A 19,458-nucleotide genomic window follows, 5' to 3' on the forward strand; every position below is an offset into this window, starting at 1 on the left:
TTGCTATAAATACGATATACGTCAGGTCCGCTCGAAGTGCATTGTGGGTTTACTTGCTTCAGGCATAATATTTTAGTTTCATTTTGAGTGCAAAGTGCTGGCTCTCTAAGGATCAGATCCTTCAGTTCACTTGCGAAAAATTGAACACACCACTTTCTTCGAACATTTCATTACTTGGAAGGTTTTTCAGACAATTATATACCTATGTGTGAAAAATCAGCCCGTTTAAAAGTTACCCTGACCTAGAATCTCACGTATTTTTTATCTAGAGCGATCAAAAAAGGTGTTCGCGTAAAAGGATTTTCGCGAGCGCTCTCTTAATAGGGAAATTGATCTATTTGTTGGGCAGCAAATATGAAATGGATGGAGGCTAGGGCTTGAGTGGGATTCGGTCAGGGTTGGGCTGTTCAGTGGTGAAGGAGGGTAAAATCGTGTGGTTGGAAGCTTTTGTATAAGTTTATAGGAGGGTGAGCACACACACATATATACGCACATGCTTGTTTTTCCTCCCATTTATACAATTCATTTTGTAGACAAGAAATACACATGTATGTATGTATGTATGTATGTATGTATGTATGTATGTATGTATGTATGTATGTATGTATGTATGTATGTATGTATGTATGTATGTATGTATGTATGTATGTATGTATGTATGTATGTATGTGTGTGTGTGTATGTATGTATGTATGTATGTATGTATGTATGTATGTATGTATGTATGTATGTATGTATGTATGTATGTATGTATGTATGTATGTATGTATGCGTACGTGCGTGCGTGCATGTATGTATGTGTCATGTGACCCAGTTGCTCGGGTTAAACTATTTGACACATTGAGTATTTGTGGACTATATCATCATACAACCTTATGTAAACATACGGTAAATTTTCCGTCACCTAGCGGAGAAGCCACAGACAGAACCGCTCGGCCAAATCCCCACTCTCAAAATAGAGTGGTTAGTTGTTACAATGTTTCTGATTGCGAGCCCCTCCACACGCTGGTGAGTTCGCACTCACGCTCGTAAACTCACTTTGTGACATCGCACACAATTTTTATCGAAGCAATGCGAAAAACAATCCTTGAATTAATTTTATCCACCAGCAGAGCTATCCACCCAGGGTAGGAAAAAACGGCGTTTTATCGGGCATAAATAAATGGGCAACTTTTTTGAAGTCTGAAATGTGGAGGTGTGGGATTCTTTCTCCTATTTTTTTATCGCAGATTAGCAACGCCGATTTCGTCCTGTACGAGCTTTTTGAATGAATATGTGAAGGCCGATTCTTGTCTGTTGGACGAGTTCAATTATCTAAAGTTAAGGTAAGGTAATACGCTAAATGCCATAGAAAATTGGAGTGTTGTCTGTTGAGATGGGATATACGCGATACCCAATGAACTCAAAGCCTTGAATATACAATGAAAACTTGAAGTTGCGGCCATTGCCCCGTTGAAGTCTTCCGTCCTTGAAATTCACAAGTACCCCGGTATTACCCTCTAAGTGCGTTTTGGATTCCCAGTTCGTTTTTCCGTAGGTGTGGAAGCGAGATGGTTTAACGTATCCCGCTAACCTGAAAATTTACAAAAATCTATTAGTGACAAGCGAGCCACGGACAGACAAACAAACAAATCAAACAAACAGAAAAACAAGCGAATAGAACGATGAAAATGTACAGGCTGCACTATAGTAAAGGGCCAGGGATAAGGGATGTTCAAATCGTTGCTGAATTCATGAAAATATTAAATGATGAGTTATGAAAACTGCATATCAACGTATCCGTATCTATCTTGTTGATGCTCAGATAAAATCATAAAGAGCAGTGGTACTGAACTTTGGCTTATCAGTAAGAAAATCTCAAACCGTCACGGTATACCATCGAGTTTGAGCTTATCATATAGCTCTATGTCAACAGTAGTGTATGATTATATGTCTGTTTACGTTCCACCAACAATTCAAGTGATCTGAATGAAAGGGATCAACATCAGTGGTACACGGAACTCTGCTTTTTCCTGCATCGCATTTACACATAATGTCACCGTGACAATGTGGATCTGTGACGTAACGCCAAACGAGATGACTTTCCATTCTGTACTTTAGATATTGTCACATTGCATCTTTTTCGCAGTCATACTGAAACTTACTTAAAGCCCCACTCAATTATCAGATTTATCTAATATAAAAATTATTCCTTGATAAAATATTCAATGGAAAACAAAAGAATGACAAACTGTTGATGGGCTGTTGACACATTCGCTAATGCGAGAACCATGGATTGAGAAGGGCGGCTTAGCCTCAGACCACCTCGGCGTACTGCTGGCTTTGGCATTTTCCGTAGGGTGGCAGCCACAATCAGTTTTGAATAACACCTTTATGTAGCGTGACGTTCTGAAAAAAAATGTCCTGCCATTCAAAATATTGCATCGCAAATATTCACAAATGTGGCTACCACGGTACATTCAGGTAGCCCCTTACTGTTCATTCTGTAGTGTGCGTCTTATACGTCAGTTAGGCCGAAAAGCATAGAAGACTCAAAAAGTACGTGTTTCCGCCCGGGCTCGAACCGGGGACCTTCCGCGTGTTAGGCGGATGTGATAACCACTACACTACGGAAACTGCCTTAATGGACTCGATGGTCAATAAATTATAATCATTTTCACCTGAATTTTCTCAGCGCGATGAATGTTTCACTTTGTGAAGAGAGGGATACTAATACCTTTGGTGGCAATGTAACTCCAGTGTACCTACGCAAAAACTATATCCTATATACATACACTCTAATTGTAACTGTGCAATGCCGACAACTGTTGAGCAAAATCAAACATTGCGGACAGAGTGTTAACTCATGAAAAGATATACGTGTTTGCCAAAATCTTGCCTGGTATTTTGGTGTAACCTTTGATCTGCTTTTACTCGCTCGAACAAATGAATGTAATTTAGACACGATTTGAACTAATTTGGGATAATTGGATGGTGAAGTAATGCCGATTTAATCTACAGAAATAATCTCATCTGCTTTTCTTTTTACATTACACACTTGTTTTTATGAGTAATTTGTTTTATGACAACATTCAACTATCTGGCACCTAACACTTTTGAGGAATTTAAAAAATATAAAAATCCAATTATCCCAAATTAGTTCCAATAGTGTTTTTAGTTTTTGGCCATTGTTTTATTTCTATCACTGGATAACCTATTGATGCTGCACACACTTTGGACCGTTATTGGCAATCAACGGGCTCAAGTTACTTGTTTTTAAAACATATTTCTGAAGGAACAAACAATTGAACTTGATGTTGTTGTGACAGTATCAGAAAAAATAATGTCTGTGGTGTAATGTCTGCATATCAAAGACGCTTGACCCGACCGCTTTCCGGCGTATTACAGAATAAGTTTACGTATTTCACCGTTGTCCGATCAAAGTTACCCCACGCTCACTCTCATAAGGCGTCGTTGAATATTAAACATTTCGAAGACGGTCATGTTAAGGTCATCATCATTATATGCAATGTATCGTGCAAATATTCACAAATGGGGCCTAATTATTTGGTATATTCAGTGAGCATCTCGCTTTTCTAAATAAGCACTGTCTGATTGGTAATATGTGAGGTAACATCGTCAGCCTCGACGTTAAAGACACAAAAGCGCGTCTTCCGCTCCACAGTCTTATGGCCTCTATATCCCCTCGGACAAAGGGAGAGCAACGCACCTTGAAAAGATGCTTCCGTCTGGTTCGAAGTGGGAATATTTTCAAAGGTGAAAACAACTAACTTTGAAAACCAATACATGTAAAAAGTGCTGCCAGCTTTGTAAGAAATATGAAGACAGGTGTTAAAAACAGTTTATGTCGAGATGAGGGTCGGAAACTCGGGAGATACTTGCACAAATATGTATCAAATTCCACACTGAGGATGCAGGAAGCGAAGGTATATTATAGAAAACACTTCGAATACGAATGAATAATGTAATTCATCGGGTTATAGAGAGACCATGGTGGAGAGTATAAGTTGTTGGTATTTCTCGTACTCTTCCCTAAAAAGATGGTGTTTCCGCCCGGGCTCGAACCGGGGACCTTCCGCGTGTTAGGCGGATGTGATAACCACTACACTACGGAAACTGCCTTGATGTGCTCTTTGAACAATATATTATTATAGTTTTTACGAACTACTTAGCGCGTGTGATCTTTTCATTTGGATTTGAAGGAAAAACAGTCTATTTTGTATTTTAACAGTTTTACATTTGCTAATGACTAATAACTCCCGATGGCATGTACGAGGGGACTTGCGTGGTTGTTTTTGACAAAGAAGCGTGTTTGGACTTCGTTGCGTTGCACTTTCTACAGCGCCACCAGGCGACGATTATATCAGTAGCAGATCGAAACGTAAGATATCCGAGCCTGGAGCTGATTGCGATAACATGCGTTATAGTACGTGTTCTGACGTGTTGCAAGTTTTCAAATAATTATATCCTTTTAATTATGTTCGCGCACCATCAATCGTCAATTTTTGATCTTCAAAGCTTCAATGTTCGAAGGTATTCGGCAGCCGGAGAGGATACCTGCACCAAAGCTCCGGGACCGCACTACATCACCCGTATCTCTCAGTTGCGTTTGAACAAAGGCCTAAGGGGTCTGGCCGAGGCCAGAGACTTTTAGCCTGATCGACAGGCGTTTTAAAAGATTAATGGCGAGAAAGAAAGACAGACATGTTGAATAGACTGACAAACAGGAAACTACAACTTAAAGTTTAAGGTCGGTCTTCCCTTTTTCAGATTGTCAAACAAGAATCCCGAAAAATGTTGCTGCGTGATTGAGTTCGTTGGCCGTCGATAAACTGACTGTTGACGTCCTAAATAACTCAGTATTGTTTAATATATATCGTTTCAAAGAGGAGAGAGTAAACCGTTTTGAATAGTTGTAACCAGCTGTTGGTGAGCATTGATCGCGGAGGTGTCTATTCATAAGATCTCGTCAATAACTATGCATCGGAATATACAGACATGTACGGTCGATTTGGGATGCAGCGCGCAATCCGTTCCGCTACTAGCTTTGTTGCAATTTGCTATACAGATGAATGGTACTATTAAGGGGGCAAGGGGGTGTCACTCCTTTGTTTTAGTTTGGACTATTACTATAGTTTACGATAGTTGTTTTAGTGTAAAATTTGAAAAAAAAACACCCAGAACTTTACCCGGGGAGCCTTACATTCCATAATCTTTACTTTACACGATAGGGGTCGGCATATTTAGAGGGCCAGTAGCTGTAACTTTTTTATTTCTTTTTTCGCAATTTTGTTTTTGTATGTCAGGTATAAGTTATTGTTCAACTACAAAAAAAAAGTCGTAGACGGAGAAAGCGAGTATCGTCTACACACAATATTTATCATAAACAATTATGAAAATTGAATTTGATTAATAAAATCAGACTGGTATTTCATCAGGGATGGGCTTTTTTTCGGTATTGCATTTCTTGAAGAATTACTAAATGAGTACAACAAGGATCATCATTGCCAGTGAGGGTCATCAAAAGGTCAACCTGCCACATCTTTTACGACCGCATATAGACTAAGACAAGAAAATTCCAATTATTCATCCTTACCTATCCTGAAGCAATAAAAATTTACTTGAACGGAAACGTTACTCTACCCATGGGCGTTACGCCCATGCTCTGCCGATCAAAAACAGTGACGCGTCGCTCCTTGTCTCTACATGCATTCTAATAGTCAGGAATCCGTAGCCTTGAATCTATTCGTCCGCTTGCCTCCGTACCTCCGACCCACTCGGTACGGAGGCAACCAGACGAATAGGCTAGGAATCCGAGAGGACAGACTGCGACTTGCAACATGCAGCAGAAGTATGCATTTATAATTAACTAAAGACAATCGGGGAGGAAAGTCACTCCCATACAAGTTCATCTGTCAACATAGAGCAGGGAGGTCCAGATTCAACGTTCGGTCGATGCTAATGACTTAAGAAGTTATTAAAACAAATACATTTACTAAAAGAGGACGAACGCTTACTTCAAAGGCCCGGTAAATCAACAAGGAGAGAGCATTCTCACAATGTATCACGTGTAGGGTTAATCACCGTCACTCCACTTAATGTCAGTCAGAATCATTGTCAGTCGCAAAAACTAAATTCAAGTGATAAATTACTTAACAATCGAAGGGCGATATCACAATATACATACATACATACATACATACATACATACATACATACATACATACATACATACATACATACATACATACATACGTACGTACGTACATACGTACAGACAGACAGACAACCAGACAGACAGACATACAGACATACATATACATACATACGTATGACTCCATGTTTCACATAATAGCCAGAGATCATACTTACATTATTGTCTCATGCTACCTAAAGTCGACAGTACTTTCTTTACCTCTGCTGATTAAGATAGGATAGATGGTCATATTACTTCACCAAAGTTAATGATGGTGAAATAACATCGAGCTGTCGATGTTATAGAAGTAGAACCCCAAGCTGGACTTGAGCGAGCCCAAGAAAGCTGTACATGCATGGACGATCATTTACGGGACGCCAAGAAAACGAACCAATGCAACCAAACATCGACCATAATATTTATTCAAATCAGTTTGGATCTGTAATACACATCATAAAAATGGAAGCTAACGTAGTGTCGGTAACAACGTTAGGCTAATGCGTCTCTTGGGAACTTGTCATCGAGTGTGGCCAAAAAGGGCATTGTCAAAAAAAGTAACACCATTTATTACACCTCACTCATTCAGCGTGCACTGCCAGACTCACGTGACATGTAAAAGAACATGATGATGCCCTCTGCGAATGTGATGATGCCCTCTGCGAACTTGATGATGCCCTCTGCATTTGATATTACATGGATGACGTCATTATACTTACTGCGCATGCTTTCTGCGCAAAACAAATTGTCGTTCGCTTGTTGTACTTTGCAGTTAGCAACTTATGGCTGCGAAATGTCATGCAGAGCTGTCACCGGCACAGTTAGACGATATTTTGATGCAAGTAAACAGCAAACGAACGAAAATGGCAACAAGGAATACAATTTCTCTGTTCAGCGACTATGCAAGCAACAAATTTGGATACGCCACCGAGGAGATCGGCAAATTTTAGCGGCAACCCTACACACTGACAACATTTTACGCTGAGGTTCGGACTCAGAAGGCGAACATTACTCGAAGAAGTCTTTGTGTTTTTGTTTCTTTGCATGTTTGCTTGTTCGGTGTAATAAAAATAATAACACATGAGAGCGAGGGCAATATCACGATTTTTTTTTGCCTGCCCTCGGGCTGGTGGTCATGATCGAAATACTGATGATGCCCTCGCCTACGGCTCGGGCATCATCAGTATTTCGATCATGACCACCATCCCTTGGGCAGGCAATAAATCGTGATATTGCCCTCGCTCTCATGTGTTATTATTTAAATATCATTAATCTATGATATACATATACGACTACTATACGTATAGCGTATAATGTATATGATATGATCGAGCACAATGTTGTACGTTATTGGTGCATCGTCAACTTGTGATAATCGGAATATTTTTGCACAATTTTCCATAATTTTTGCGTTAATATTTTTTACTGTTCTGTTCCTTATTTCTGCAAGCCATTGGTCTTTGCTAGGCAATCAAAGAGAACTTAATCAACATTCATCTACCGGTGTCCTAGGCACTTATAAGCTATCATCTCATTGCACAGTGTATTCTCAATTTGTCTTGGATGACGCAGTTTGGTGAATGAATTCGAATCTAGTTCAACCACTTTTAGCCGGATACAAATGTTAATAAGAAAAAATATAATCTTAACGTTTTATGCTTACTGTTTATATTCTAAACTACGATACACTAGATTCTAGTATAGAAAAAATGTTAAACTCGTAAAAAAGCTAAGTACTGGTCGCTAGTTATATCTTGTGGTTAAATACGGCAACTCTAATAAAATAGGATTCTGCATAGGTATGGTATAAACTTTTGCCTATGTTCATTTTGTATTTCAACTATTCTAGATAAACGCGAGTGTAACTGACGAATCCCACATTTCTGATTTATTGAGCTGAGTGTATAATTTCAACTTTATTTTGACAAGTGACGACAGAACGAATTTGCTTTGGTATTAAGTTCAGCCGTACTGTGACGAAGACCAGCGTCACGACGAGTGTCACGACCAACACTACTATTCCTACGGCTATTAACACCGTGAACGGCCATTGGAAAGGAGACGATGAACTAGGAGAGAACGTAGTTGTTTGTATTGACTTTGTTTTCGTGGTGGTTATAAACTGCTCAGTTTCTGAGACACTCGTTACATCGTCGGACATTGTTATATGCGATGTTACTATTACTGTTGAGGAGGCGCTACTTGTCTTAGGTTCGACTGAACGTAATGTAGAAATTGTAGTCGACTTTCACACGTCAGCTCGCCAAGTGGGATGTCCATGACAAGTCTCCCGGCATGCTTCACCGGCGATGCACAGGTAAAGCTGGCAAATGGCGTGGTGTAGGAAATTCGATCTTTGTTGTCGTCCAACCATCGTCTGAGTTCAATCATGTGGCAATCACATGACAACGGATTGCCGCCCAGATATAGAGTTTCCAGAGAAATGAGTCCATTGAAAACAGTTGCTGATAGGGTAGTAAGAAGGTTATCAAAGAGTTGAAGCACTTTTAAGTTGAGGAGGCCGTCGAAAATTTTCTCCGGCAATGCCTCTATGCGATTTCTATACATGTAAAGAGTTTCTAACTGGTCGAAACCGCTGAAAATGTTGTCTGGCAACGTTGTTATTAAATTCATGTGAAACCATAAAGTCTTCAGCTTAAAGAGACCGGTAAACACATTAGCATTGTCATTTCCTAATGATGTTATTCTATTGCCGCTGATCCTTAGAACTTCAAGATTCTGACAATCCCTGAAGGCATCGACTGGCAGATCGCTTATTTCATTCCCGTACATCTCCAAAGTCTCCAATATTCTTAAACCTTTAAATGTGTTTTCTTCGATGAATGGGATCTCATTGCTTGCGATATGAAGATTTCTCAATCCGCGGAGTCCCCTGAATACTGACCCTGGTAAATAATTGATATCATTCGAGTACAGTATAAGCGTTTCCAGGTTGCTAAGACCAGAGAATGCATTTGGCTGTACAGTGGTGATGTCATTAGCAAAAAATGACACGTACTCCAAATTGATAAGCCCGTCCAACACGTGGTCTTGCAAGATCCTGAGCTTGCCAAAATCGAAGTGGAGGTCCGCAATTTTACTTGAATGTATGAACATTTTATCTGGAAGTGATGTAAATACATTTGAGTAGAGGTACAACTGTCGAAGCTCTGGTAAATCATACAACAGAGAAGATGGGATATCCGTGAACTTGTTTCTGCTAAGGTGCAAGGTTCTCAGTGCATGGAGATCAGCAAATGCGCCCACCTCCAATGTTTGTATACCACTCTCTTGAATAGATAGATAAGTCATATTCGAAAAAGCGGCGAACGAATTACTTCTTATGATGGTGAAACTGTTCTTGTTTAATACGACACTTCTTATAATGGATGGGATACCAGCTGGTATGACGACTAGCCCGAGATTGCTGCAGTCACAGTTTGAGAACTGCACGTACAATTAGTCGGACATGTCTCGGTGAGGACTGCCAAGGATAAAAACAGGAATGTGCAGAAATTGATTGCATCTCTAGAGATGAAAGAGGTGCCCATCGCAAGATAGGTAATCTGCAGATTTGAAACGGAAAAGAAAAAAGTATTTGATTTAATTCTTTAGTAATTCTAATGACTTTGCATTTATTTTATTATGGTGAATATGTAAAGGTGTATTCACATGTGTTATACGCATCTGAGAGAGAGAGAGAGAGAGAGAGAGAGAGAGAGAGAGAGAGAGAGAGAGAGAGAGAGAGAGAGAGAGAGAGAGAGAGAGAGAGAGAGAGAGAGAGAGAGAGAGAGGGGATGTTACTTCTAACCATCAAAAGAGAAAGACTTAATGGCTCAGAAGAATTCAATCGAGCGGGGTGAATTTGTCGATTTGATGAGTTGGTATGATCCGACATATAATCTTCGCCAATCTGTGCTCAAAGTCTACAAAGTACGGTGTGGTGTTCCAATGCAGTGATTCGCTAAGAGTTGCATATTCCACATTTGAGGAATGAAGCTGGTTTCAAGTTGTACATTATTTCAAATAACGCGACTCGGAAGCGTTCAGCTCCGAGTCACAAAGAAAATTCCAATATCATATTGTACGATGTTGAATCCAAGTGTGTATCATTTACGAACAGTTGGTCGTTTTGAAAGGCATGGTAGATGGAAGCTATACATTAAATTCCGGATCGCCTGTTAGTGTGATGATTCTTTCGATCATAATCATCAAACTTTTTTCTCATTGTAGGCAAACTAGGAGGGGAGCTGAGGATGTAACTAATATGATGACGCATAGCGAAACATTAACTCAATCTCAGATATCGTGTTTTATTGAACAAGAGCTCTCCAAATTCGTACATGTCAGCAATAAACTCAAATTATGAAACTGCGTCAGAAGTAGAATATGTTCTTGTCGTCGTGAACTTACCTTTTTGATATCTGGAGATAATGTACCCTTTCCCCAAATGGATTGTTCATTAATTTTATGAGAAGTGATTGTGTTTCGAAATACGCTAACTGCGAATACATATAGATGTGAAGAAAAAAATGACTTACGTCATAAAGTTTGACAATATAATCCAAACAGCAACGAGGCGCAGTCATTTAAACAAATACCGTAATTGACCGTACTGAGGGACCAATAAATCGTGACTAATCGTGACGACGTTTACTTCGTAAAAAAACCCCAATACAGTACTATTTTATTATGTTAAACATAGTGTATTTATATTTTATGATTTAAATACATTTGCTTAATCTCTCAAAGCTTGTAGTGTGACTGGCGCAACTTCTCAAAAAAACTAAAGAGGAAGCTGCAATAGTTGACCTCTGCATGCAGCCGTTAGGGTTATCAGGCAGAGGTTACTAACCTTTCATTGGTTGAACACTGTGATGTCAGACTATATAAGTCAACCGCATCGGACTCCAGCTGAAGTTCGTGTTCATGAACAGAAGCCAAGCCTTTGAGAAACGGAATTTTCAGACTTTGCATGACATTTGGAGAGCGATAGTTTCACAAAGCGACAATGAAGAAGAGCCAAACAAGGCAAATTTGATGGCCAGCTTATCAACCTTCAGTAATGGAGCGGAGATACAGCGATTTAAATGGTAGGAGCGAGTAAAATAGACAATTTTCAAAACCGTGTAGAGAGGACTGGCTGTGTAAGCTAGCCACCTTCCCCTTTTATACACTCATCGCCTTGGCCGGCTGGCCGCCCGCCTATAACCTGATACACATACAGGGTATTTATCGAGTGCTGCTCCGCAGAAAGGAAGCTCAACCCGGATGAAATACTAACTTGGGTTTAGGGATATAAATGTGTCATAATTACGATTATTATTTTTAATAATTACGAAAATAATATCATATTTTAAACTATCAATATCAAGTTCGCCTGTGCAGGACCAATGAGTTGTAGACTGACTCAAGTTGATCAAAACCTTATTTTGACAGGAATATTTTACGAGCGACATGTAATATGTATATACGGTGGAAATTAGTAGTGTACCAAGGTGGTTGTGGCGTAACACGGCATTAAATCATTACCAAAGTTTCTGCAAGGTAAATTGTGGATGCTCTCTTTATTTAAAGATTTAGTCCGTGGGCTGGAGGGGCCCACCGTGCACACCCCCCATAAACCTACTACATGGGTATTTTTTTGTTCTTTTGGATCTGCTGAACTAGAAAAAAGATGTTAACATTGGATATTTTGGGATGCACTACCTGTCTGCACTGGTTTTTGATTTGTATGTACCGCAAAAAATGGCGAAAAATGGGTAGGGGTAAGGGGTACTATATCCTCCCCTAAATTGAGTAAACTAGCATGAAATAGCACAAACCTTACATTTTTGGAAAGCTCAGATACTGCTCTTTCTGAGGAATACCAACTTTAGCAAAATTAATTTGTGTACATAGAATAGGACGACTTTAAAATGAATTTTTTTGACAATTTTGAAATTTTTACCCAAAATACCATGTAACAATTGTGATTTACTTTTTATTAAGCAAAATTTTCACAACTTTTTGTGTTTAAATTATTCATTCCGACATATTAAACAAGAAAAAAAGTGTTAACATCAGATATTTAACTATACACTACTTCTCTGGCGTCAATTTTGAATTGCGTGTATCTGTATGGGGTGTGCAAAAGCTAGGGGTAGGGGTACAACATTCTTTCCTTGATGAAGTAAACTGGCATGAAATGCCATATACCTTATAGTTTTAGAAAGCTTAGATACTGGTCTTTCTAAAATGCATAAGTTTTTAGTAAAAAATATGACGTCATAGAATTGGATAACTTTAAATCGATTTTTTCTGGTAATTCAGCAATTTTAACCGGAAGAAAATACGATAACTATTGTTTCCTCCCAATGAAGCAAATCAACAGATTTATGGATGTTATTTACTAATTGCAATGTGCTGAAGAAGAAAATAAATGTCAAAATTGGGTATTTACAATCCATTATTGTCCCTGCTCACTCAAATTGCAAGTTTTGCTACATTGGTATATCGTGAATGGGCATTTTATTGTTATGCAATGAACTAATGCACAGCCTTAAAAAGAAGATTTTAAAACGCACACACATAGTCATATTGCCATTTTCTCCTTAAAGTAAATAGATTGTTGATGACTGTCTATTTTTATAATTTACTTTTTAAATATTTTCTATGAAATAATTTTGATAAGACGTATTTGGAAAATTGTGTATGCCTCCTTGTCTTACTTATACAGCAAGCATTACTAACAATCTATTAGGCCGTGGGCTAGAGGGGGCGTCTACGTGCACCTCCCCCCCCCCCAACCGCACAGGATAACAACCTGTATTTTTCAGAAGCCTTGGGATCCCTAGAATAAGAAATAGGATTTTAACAGACAAAATATAGGGACTCAATAGCTGTTACGGTCATGTTTTGAAGGGTGCCGCAAAATCACGATTTTGTGACCCACATGGATTTTTGTCAAACCTGTCTTCATGTACGTCATCTGCTGAGCATACTGTTTAACATGACCTGGCTTATGGGGTATCATTAGAAAGGTGATGTATTCTTCTTGATAATGTTATATAGCAATATGCAATATCTTCTATAGTTTTTATGAAATAGGGCCATAATTTACCCCATACCCAAAGTTTATGTCGCAAATTACTGTCAAAACTAATCTAAATTCTACCAATTATTTACCTAGACATAATACAAAGGGTAATGCTGTGTATTAACTTTGTGTTATTTGCTACAGGTACATGTTAGAAACCTGAAATAAACTTTTGACAGAAAAAATATTGGGATCCTGTAGCTGTAACAGTCATATTTTGAAGGGTTCCGCAAAATCACAGTATTACTGAATCACATTCGTTTTTGTTAAACCTGTCTTCTTGTAAGTCTTCTGCTGAGCTTATTTTGAACATAAAGAGGCATATGCGATATCATTTGAAAGTTAATTTACTTTTCTTCAAAATGAAATATTGCAATATGCAATATCTTCTATAGTTTTCATGAAATGAGACCAAAACTTACCCCATACCCCAAAGTTTTATGTCGTAAATTACTGTCGAAACTAATCTTAAATTCTACCAATTATTTACCTAGACATTATACAAAAGGCAATGCTTTGTATCAAATTGTTTTATTTGATACAGGTACATGTTAGAAACTTGAAATAAACTTTTAACACAAAAAATATCGGGATGCTGTAGCTGTAACAGTTATATTTTGAATGGTACTGCAAAATCACAGTATTGCCAACTCGCATACATTTTCGTTAAACCTGTCTTCTTTAAGTCGTCTACTGAGCTTATTTTTTATTATAACGTGGCAAGTTGGGCATCATTAGAAAGTTAATTTACTCTTCTTTAAAATGATATATTGCAATATGCAATATCTTTTACAGTTTTCATGAAATAGCACCGCAACTTACCCCACACCCCAAAGTTTTATGTTCCAAATTACAGTCAAAACTCATCTCAAATTCTGCCAACTATTTACCGGGACATAATACAAAGGGCAATAATTTGTATTAAATTTAGTTTATTTGCTACAGGTTCATGTTAGAAACTTGAAACGAACTTTTAACAGAAAAAATATTGTGATGCTGTAGCTGTAACAGTAATATTTTGAAGGGTACCACAAAATCATGGTATTGCCAACTCGCATACATTTTTGTTTAACCTGTCTTATTGTAAGTCATCTGCTGAGCTTTTTTTTAACATAAGTTGGCTATTGGGGTATCATTAAAAAGGTTTTTTCCTTTGATATAATATAATAATAATACAATATAATCACAATATTTTTTCTGTTAAAAGTTCGTTTCAAGTTTCTAACATGAACCTGTAGCAAATAAACTAAATTTAATACAAATTATTGCCCTTTGTATTATGTTCCGGTAAATAGTTGGCAGAATTTGAGATGAGTTTTGACTGTAATTTGGAACATAAAACTTTGGGGTGTGGGGTAAGTTGTGGTGCTATTTCATGAAAACTGTAAAAGATATTGCATATTGCAATATATCATTTTAAAGAAGAGTAAATTAACTTTCTAATGATGCCCAACTTGCCACGTTATAATAAAAAATAAGCTCAGTAGACGACTTAAAGAAGACAGGTTTAACGAAAATGTATGCGAGTTGACAATACTGTGATTATGCAGTACCATTCAAAATATGACTGTTACAGCTACAGCATCCCGATATTTTTTGTGTTAAAAGTTTATTTCAAGTTTCTAACATGTACCTGTATCAAATAAAACAATTTGATACAAAGCATTGCCTTTTGTATAATGTCTAGGAAAATAATTGGTAGAATTTAAGATTAGTTTTGACAGTAATTTACGACATAAAACTTTGGGGTATGGGGTAAGTTTTGGTCTCATTTCATGAAAACTATAGAAGATATTGCATATTGCAATATATCATTTTGAAGAAAAGTAAATTAACTTTCAAATGATATCGCATATGCCTCTTTATGTTCAAAATAAGCTCAGCAGAAGACTTACAAGAAGACAGGTTTAACAACAGTGGGTTTCTTCAAACACACAGTAGCCGATGTACTTTAATGCTATTGGCGTTTTTGTATGTTTATTACTTCCTCTTTGGTTATAATGAGGAAGTGCAAGTGGACGAAGTTGATTAGTGACAAATGCAATTTGAGATGTCACTTAACCACTGTAACGCGCAGTTTACACAATCAGAATGCATTCATGAAGACAAAACGGAAAGTGGGGCCAATATTGACACCGAGGTTCATTGAAAAGAAAGTACTCAAGGATATCTGGGCTATTTTAATATGAAACATGTGCAAGGGGTGAACCATAGGCTGTAGAGAAAACTGTTCTCTGGGGTCTACGTTTGAACGTAACTCCTTACTGAGCCGATAGTAACGCGTTCGATCGCAGGGAAAGCCTGACCTGTGCTGCCAAATTTCAAAGAGGTTTGTATAAACTAGGCGAGACAAAACAGAAACTGTTGCAAATGATTTTATTTTTTAAAAATTCACTGACTTGGAGCAACTGACAATAAAAAAGTGTACACTTAGCTTGTAAATTTCTACAAATAATTCAAAATGCCAAGTTACCAAACCACACAGATCAACTTTTCTAACGGATTTAGTATCAGTATAGGAGTGAAGCCGGTACAATATGCGGATCGCCAAATTGGGTCATTAAGTATCAAAAATGGAATGTTCTCATGAAAACGAATAGTTCTGATCCACTTGTATAAAGAATTGAATTTCAATGTCATCAGATAATTGTATGTTTTAGCTATATGTCAAGGCTATCTGGACACATTTTCTTGGAGAAATTTGAGATATATCTGACCACTTATAATTCAGCGACGCAACCATTCATTGCAAGTATTCAGGTGCAGATTGTTGCGCGAATCCGCACTCATCAGATTCAACATTTATGACAAGTGTCACCTGGCATTTCGAAGTACAAATGTGTATTTAGTACAATAATTATCGTAAAATGAAATTTAGACAGTTAAAATGGAGATTAATAACGTTGATCCATGAAATATAATGTTGCATTGCGGAACTGAAATGATGAAGTAGCAGGTCGAGTAGTAGAATGTGAAATAGAATGTAGAAAGAGACATGCCTTGAGTTGTGCAATATCATAACATTCTTACTTCTTAATTTTCTTACAGCCTTTGGTTATCAACAATAGTAGTGAATTCAATGAACAAAATAAAATAGATACCCCGTCTAGCAATGCACTCTCATAAAATTCGTGTTTTCAGTCTACGCAGGAAAATCACCTTTTTTTCTTTACCAAGTCTTTCTTTTAGTTTTCATTAGAATATTTTCGGACACAAGAAGGCGCGGTTTTTTTACCTTGCCACAGAGAGAAATATCCCGCAGGCATAGCTGTGGGTCGAGTTAGGGACAGTCACTGAACTTTGAAATTAGCCATGATAACTTTCCCTCCATCACTGTGACCTATAGTCAACGACAATTAGGCATCAAGATCTTTCCATGTTCATTTTGTAATTAGACTGTTTGTAATTAAACGTGCGAGTGAGTGACGAATCTATATTACTGGTTTTATGTCCCTGAATGCATAACTTTATTTTGACAAGTGACACCACAACAAATTTGCTTCGGTATTAAGTTTAGCCGTAATGTGAGGAAGACCAGTATTACGACGACTGTCACGACCAACACTACTACTCCTACGGCTATCAAGACTGTAGTGACTTCAAATCCCTGGGCGGATGCCTCGTTTTCTGGGCTAGTAGATGTCAAGGCCGATTTTGAATGTGGCGCTGTGCTCGATACTAAATTAGTTGTACCATCTTTCGCCGTAGTCACCTTTAATTCGGTTGTTTCAACGTGACGAGTTAAAGGCTGAGTAGATTCCATTGAATTTAGGGACCGTTCAGTTTTTACGGCCGGGGGGGGGCGGCAAAATCCAGGGGGGGGGGTCATCATAATTTTGGAATCCGCAAAGGGGGGGTCATCACTTTTTCACTGGTGGGAAAGGGGGGGTCACCACATTTTCAAAAACATAATACCTACAATAAAGTTCACTTTATGCCATGGCCATGATCGACCCTCTTTACCGGCGGGCCGCCTTCGGCGGCCCACTACAATAGATATACTTTATGTATATTACCCATGACCCTCTTTACGGGCAGACGCCTTTGGCGGCCCACTCCAATTAGGTTTACTTCATGCAATGGCCATGATCGACCATCTTTACCAGCGGGCCGCCTGCGGCGGCCCACTACAATAAATTGACTTTATTGTAATACCCCATGACCATCTTAACGGCCGGACGCCTTCAGCGGCCCTGTTCAGTAAAGTTTACTTCGTGCAATGGCCACGATCGACCCTCTTTTTACCAGCAGGCCACCTTTGGTTGCCCACTAGAATAAAGTTGACTTTACGTAATGGCCCATGACCCTCTTAACCGGAGCGCTGCCTTTGGCGAACCACTCCAATAAAGTTTATTTTATACAATGTCCATGGACATAAGTTGTCTATGGAAATGAAGTTAAAAATTGCCTTACAGTCGTCCTTAAGTAACAGACGTTTGCATGGATGTGGCTGAGAAGTTTGTGCACTGGTATCTCTGCTACACGAATAAAGTGTGCCGCGTACCGGAGTTCAAATCCAAACCGTGTGGGTAAATTTGACATATGGGTTTTGGTTATTTTTCAGCGGGGCGGGGGGGGGGGGTCATCAATTTTTTCATCTTACAAAGGGGGGGTCATCATTTTTTTTTTCGCGAAAAATGCAGGGGGGGTCTATATTTTTTGGAACACCGGCGACAAGATTTTGCCGGCCCCCCCAGGCCGTAAAACTGAACGGTCCCTTACTGGCGTTTTGGAGAACGTGGTTGGATTTGTAGTGAACGACCGTTTTGAAGAAGAAACTGAACTCAGAGAGAATGCAGTTGTTTGAACTGACTTTATTTTGGTGGTTATGAACTGCTCAGTTCCTGAAACACTCGTTACATCATCGGACTGTGTTGTATACTTTGTGTTCACACTTGCACCGGTACTGATTGGCGATGTTACTATTGAGGGGGCGCTACTGGTCTTAGGTTCGACGGAAGGTAATGTAGGGTTCGGAGTCGAACTTTCACACGTCAGCTCGCCAAGTGGGATGTCCATGACGAGTCTCCCAGCATGCTTTGCTGGCGAGGCACACGTAAAGCTGGCAAATGGCGTGGTGTAGGAAATTCGATCTTTGTTGTCGTCCAACCATCGTCTGAGTTCGGTCATGTTACAATCACATGACCAGGGATTGTCGCCCAGATACAAAGTCTCCAGAGAAACGAGTCCGTTGAAAACAGTCCCTGGTAGAGTAGTGAGAAGGTTGTCGTGGATTTGAAGCACTTTCAAGTTGACCAAGTCATCGAAAATTTTCTCCGGCAATGCCTCGATGCGATTTCTAGCCATGTGGAGAGTTTCTAACTGGTTGAAACCGCTGAAAATGTTGTCTGGCAACGATGTTATTAAATTCACGCCAAACCTAAAAGTCTTCAGCTTAACGAGACCGGCAAGCACATTAGCAGTGTCATTTCCTAATGATGTTATTTCATTGCCGCTGATCTGTAGAACTTCAAGATTCTGACAATCGCTGAAGGCATCGATTGGTAGTAGGTGTACTTTATTTCCATACATTTCCAAAGTCTTTAAGTTTGCTAAGCCTTTAAAGGTTTTTTCTTCGACTATTGGAATGTCATTGCTGCTTATGTAGAGGCTTGAGGTGTTAATAGGATCAACGAGTACAAACGTATCAGCAAAACGGAAATTTGATCTTTTAATTTTTCTCGTTACAGACTGAAAACGGAACAGTGGAAACTTTACCCATTGTTTGAAAAAAATGTTTTAGTGAGGTGCCGCGGTCTTCTTCGTTCTAACACAGACAAACATAGACAGATTCGCAACGGGTATTGTTTAAGGCGTGAAGCGGTTAAGTAACCCATCCATGTCCGCCTAGCCTCAGGTTGCTCTCGCCTCTCTTTTCCGAAGAGTGCCGACCATGCATCCTTCGGTAATTTTCGGACTTTCGCCAATTGTTAAGCGAAAGTATGTTCGGAAAAGTTTGTGTTGTTGTTGTCATGTGGTGCTGAGCGGAATGGACGTGCTGGCGAAAACGGGAGTGTTTTGAGCTTCAGGAAAGTGAGTTTCCTGAGTTTTAGCGTTTTAAAAATTCCTCTCATATTTTTATGAATATATAATGAGTGTGTTTGAACCAAATTTGAAAGTCTTTTATCGATACTGTCTGGTTTTACTCAATGGTTTACGGTCAGTCGTACCGTCTTTTACACGTGCG

General features: G+C 38.9%; 2 protein-coding genes and 2 non-coding genes across 4 annotated transcripts; all 4 read right to left on the minus strand.

Annotated features, from left to right (window-relative positions):
• Window positions 1-2,543: 2,543 nt before the first annotated feature.
• Window positions 2,544-2,616, minus strand: Trnav-aac (transfer RNA valine (anticodon AAC)). Its single transcript has one exon. It is a non-coding gene; the product is annotated as a tRNA-Val (tRNA).
• A 1,428-nt stretch (window positions 2,617-4,044) lies between these two features.
• Trnav-aac (transfer RNA valine (anticodon AAC)) lies at window positions 4,045-4,117 on the minus strand. The gene has a single exon. It is a non-coding gene; the product is annotated as a tRNA-Val (tRNA).
• Window positions 4,118-8,374: 4,257 nt separating this feature from the next.
• LOC139147019 (leucine-rich repeat-containing protein 15-like) lies at window positions 8,375-9,505 on the minus strand. The gene has a single exon (XM_070717870.1). The coding sequence runs from the start codon at window positions 9,503-9,505 to the stop codon at window positions 8,375-8,377; it is 1,131 nt and encodes a 376-aa protein (XP_070573971.1).
• Window positions 9,506-9,652: 147 nt separating this feature from the next.
• LOC139147020 (leucine-rich repeat-containing protein 15-like) lies at window positions 9,653-18,803 on the minus strand. The gene is made up of 2 exons (XM_070717871.1): window positions 18,085-18,803; window positions 9,653-9,677 (listed from the first exon to the last, which is right to left on the minus strand). The coding sequence occupies exons 1-2, from the start codon at window positions 18,801-18,803 to the stop codon at window positions 9,653-9,655; spliced, it is 744 nt and encodes a 247-aa protein (XP_070573972.1).
• Window positions 18,804-19,458: the final 655 nt, after the last annotated feature.

This window comes from Ptychodera flava, chromosome 13 (assembly GCF_041260155.1).
Source record: "Ptychodera flava strain L36383 chromosome 13, AS_Pfla_20210202, whole genome shotgun sequence".
In the NCBI taxonomy this organism is placed as follows: domain Eukaryota; kingdom Metazoa; phylum Hemichordata; class Enteropneusta; family Ptychoderidae; genus Ptychodera; species Ptychodera flava.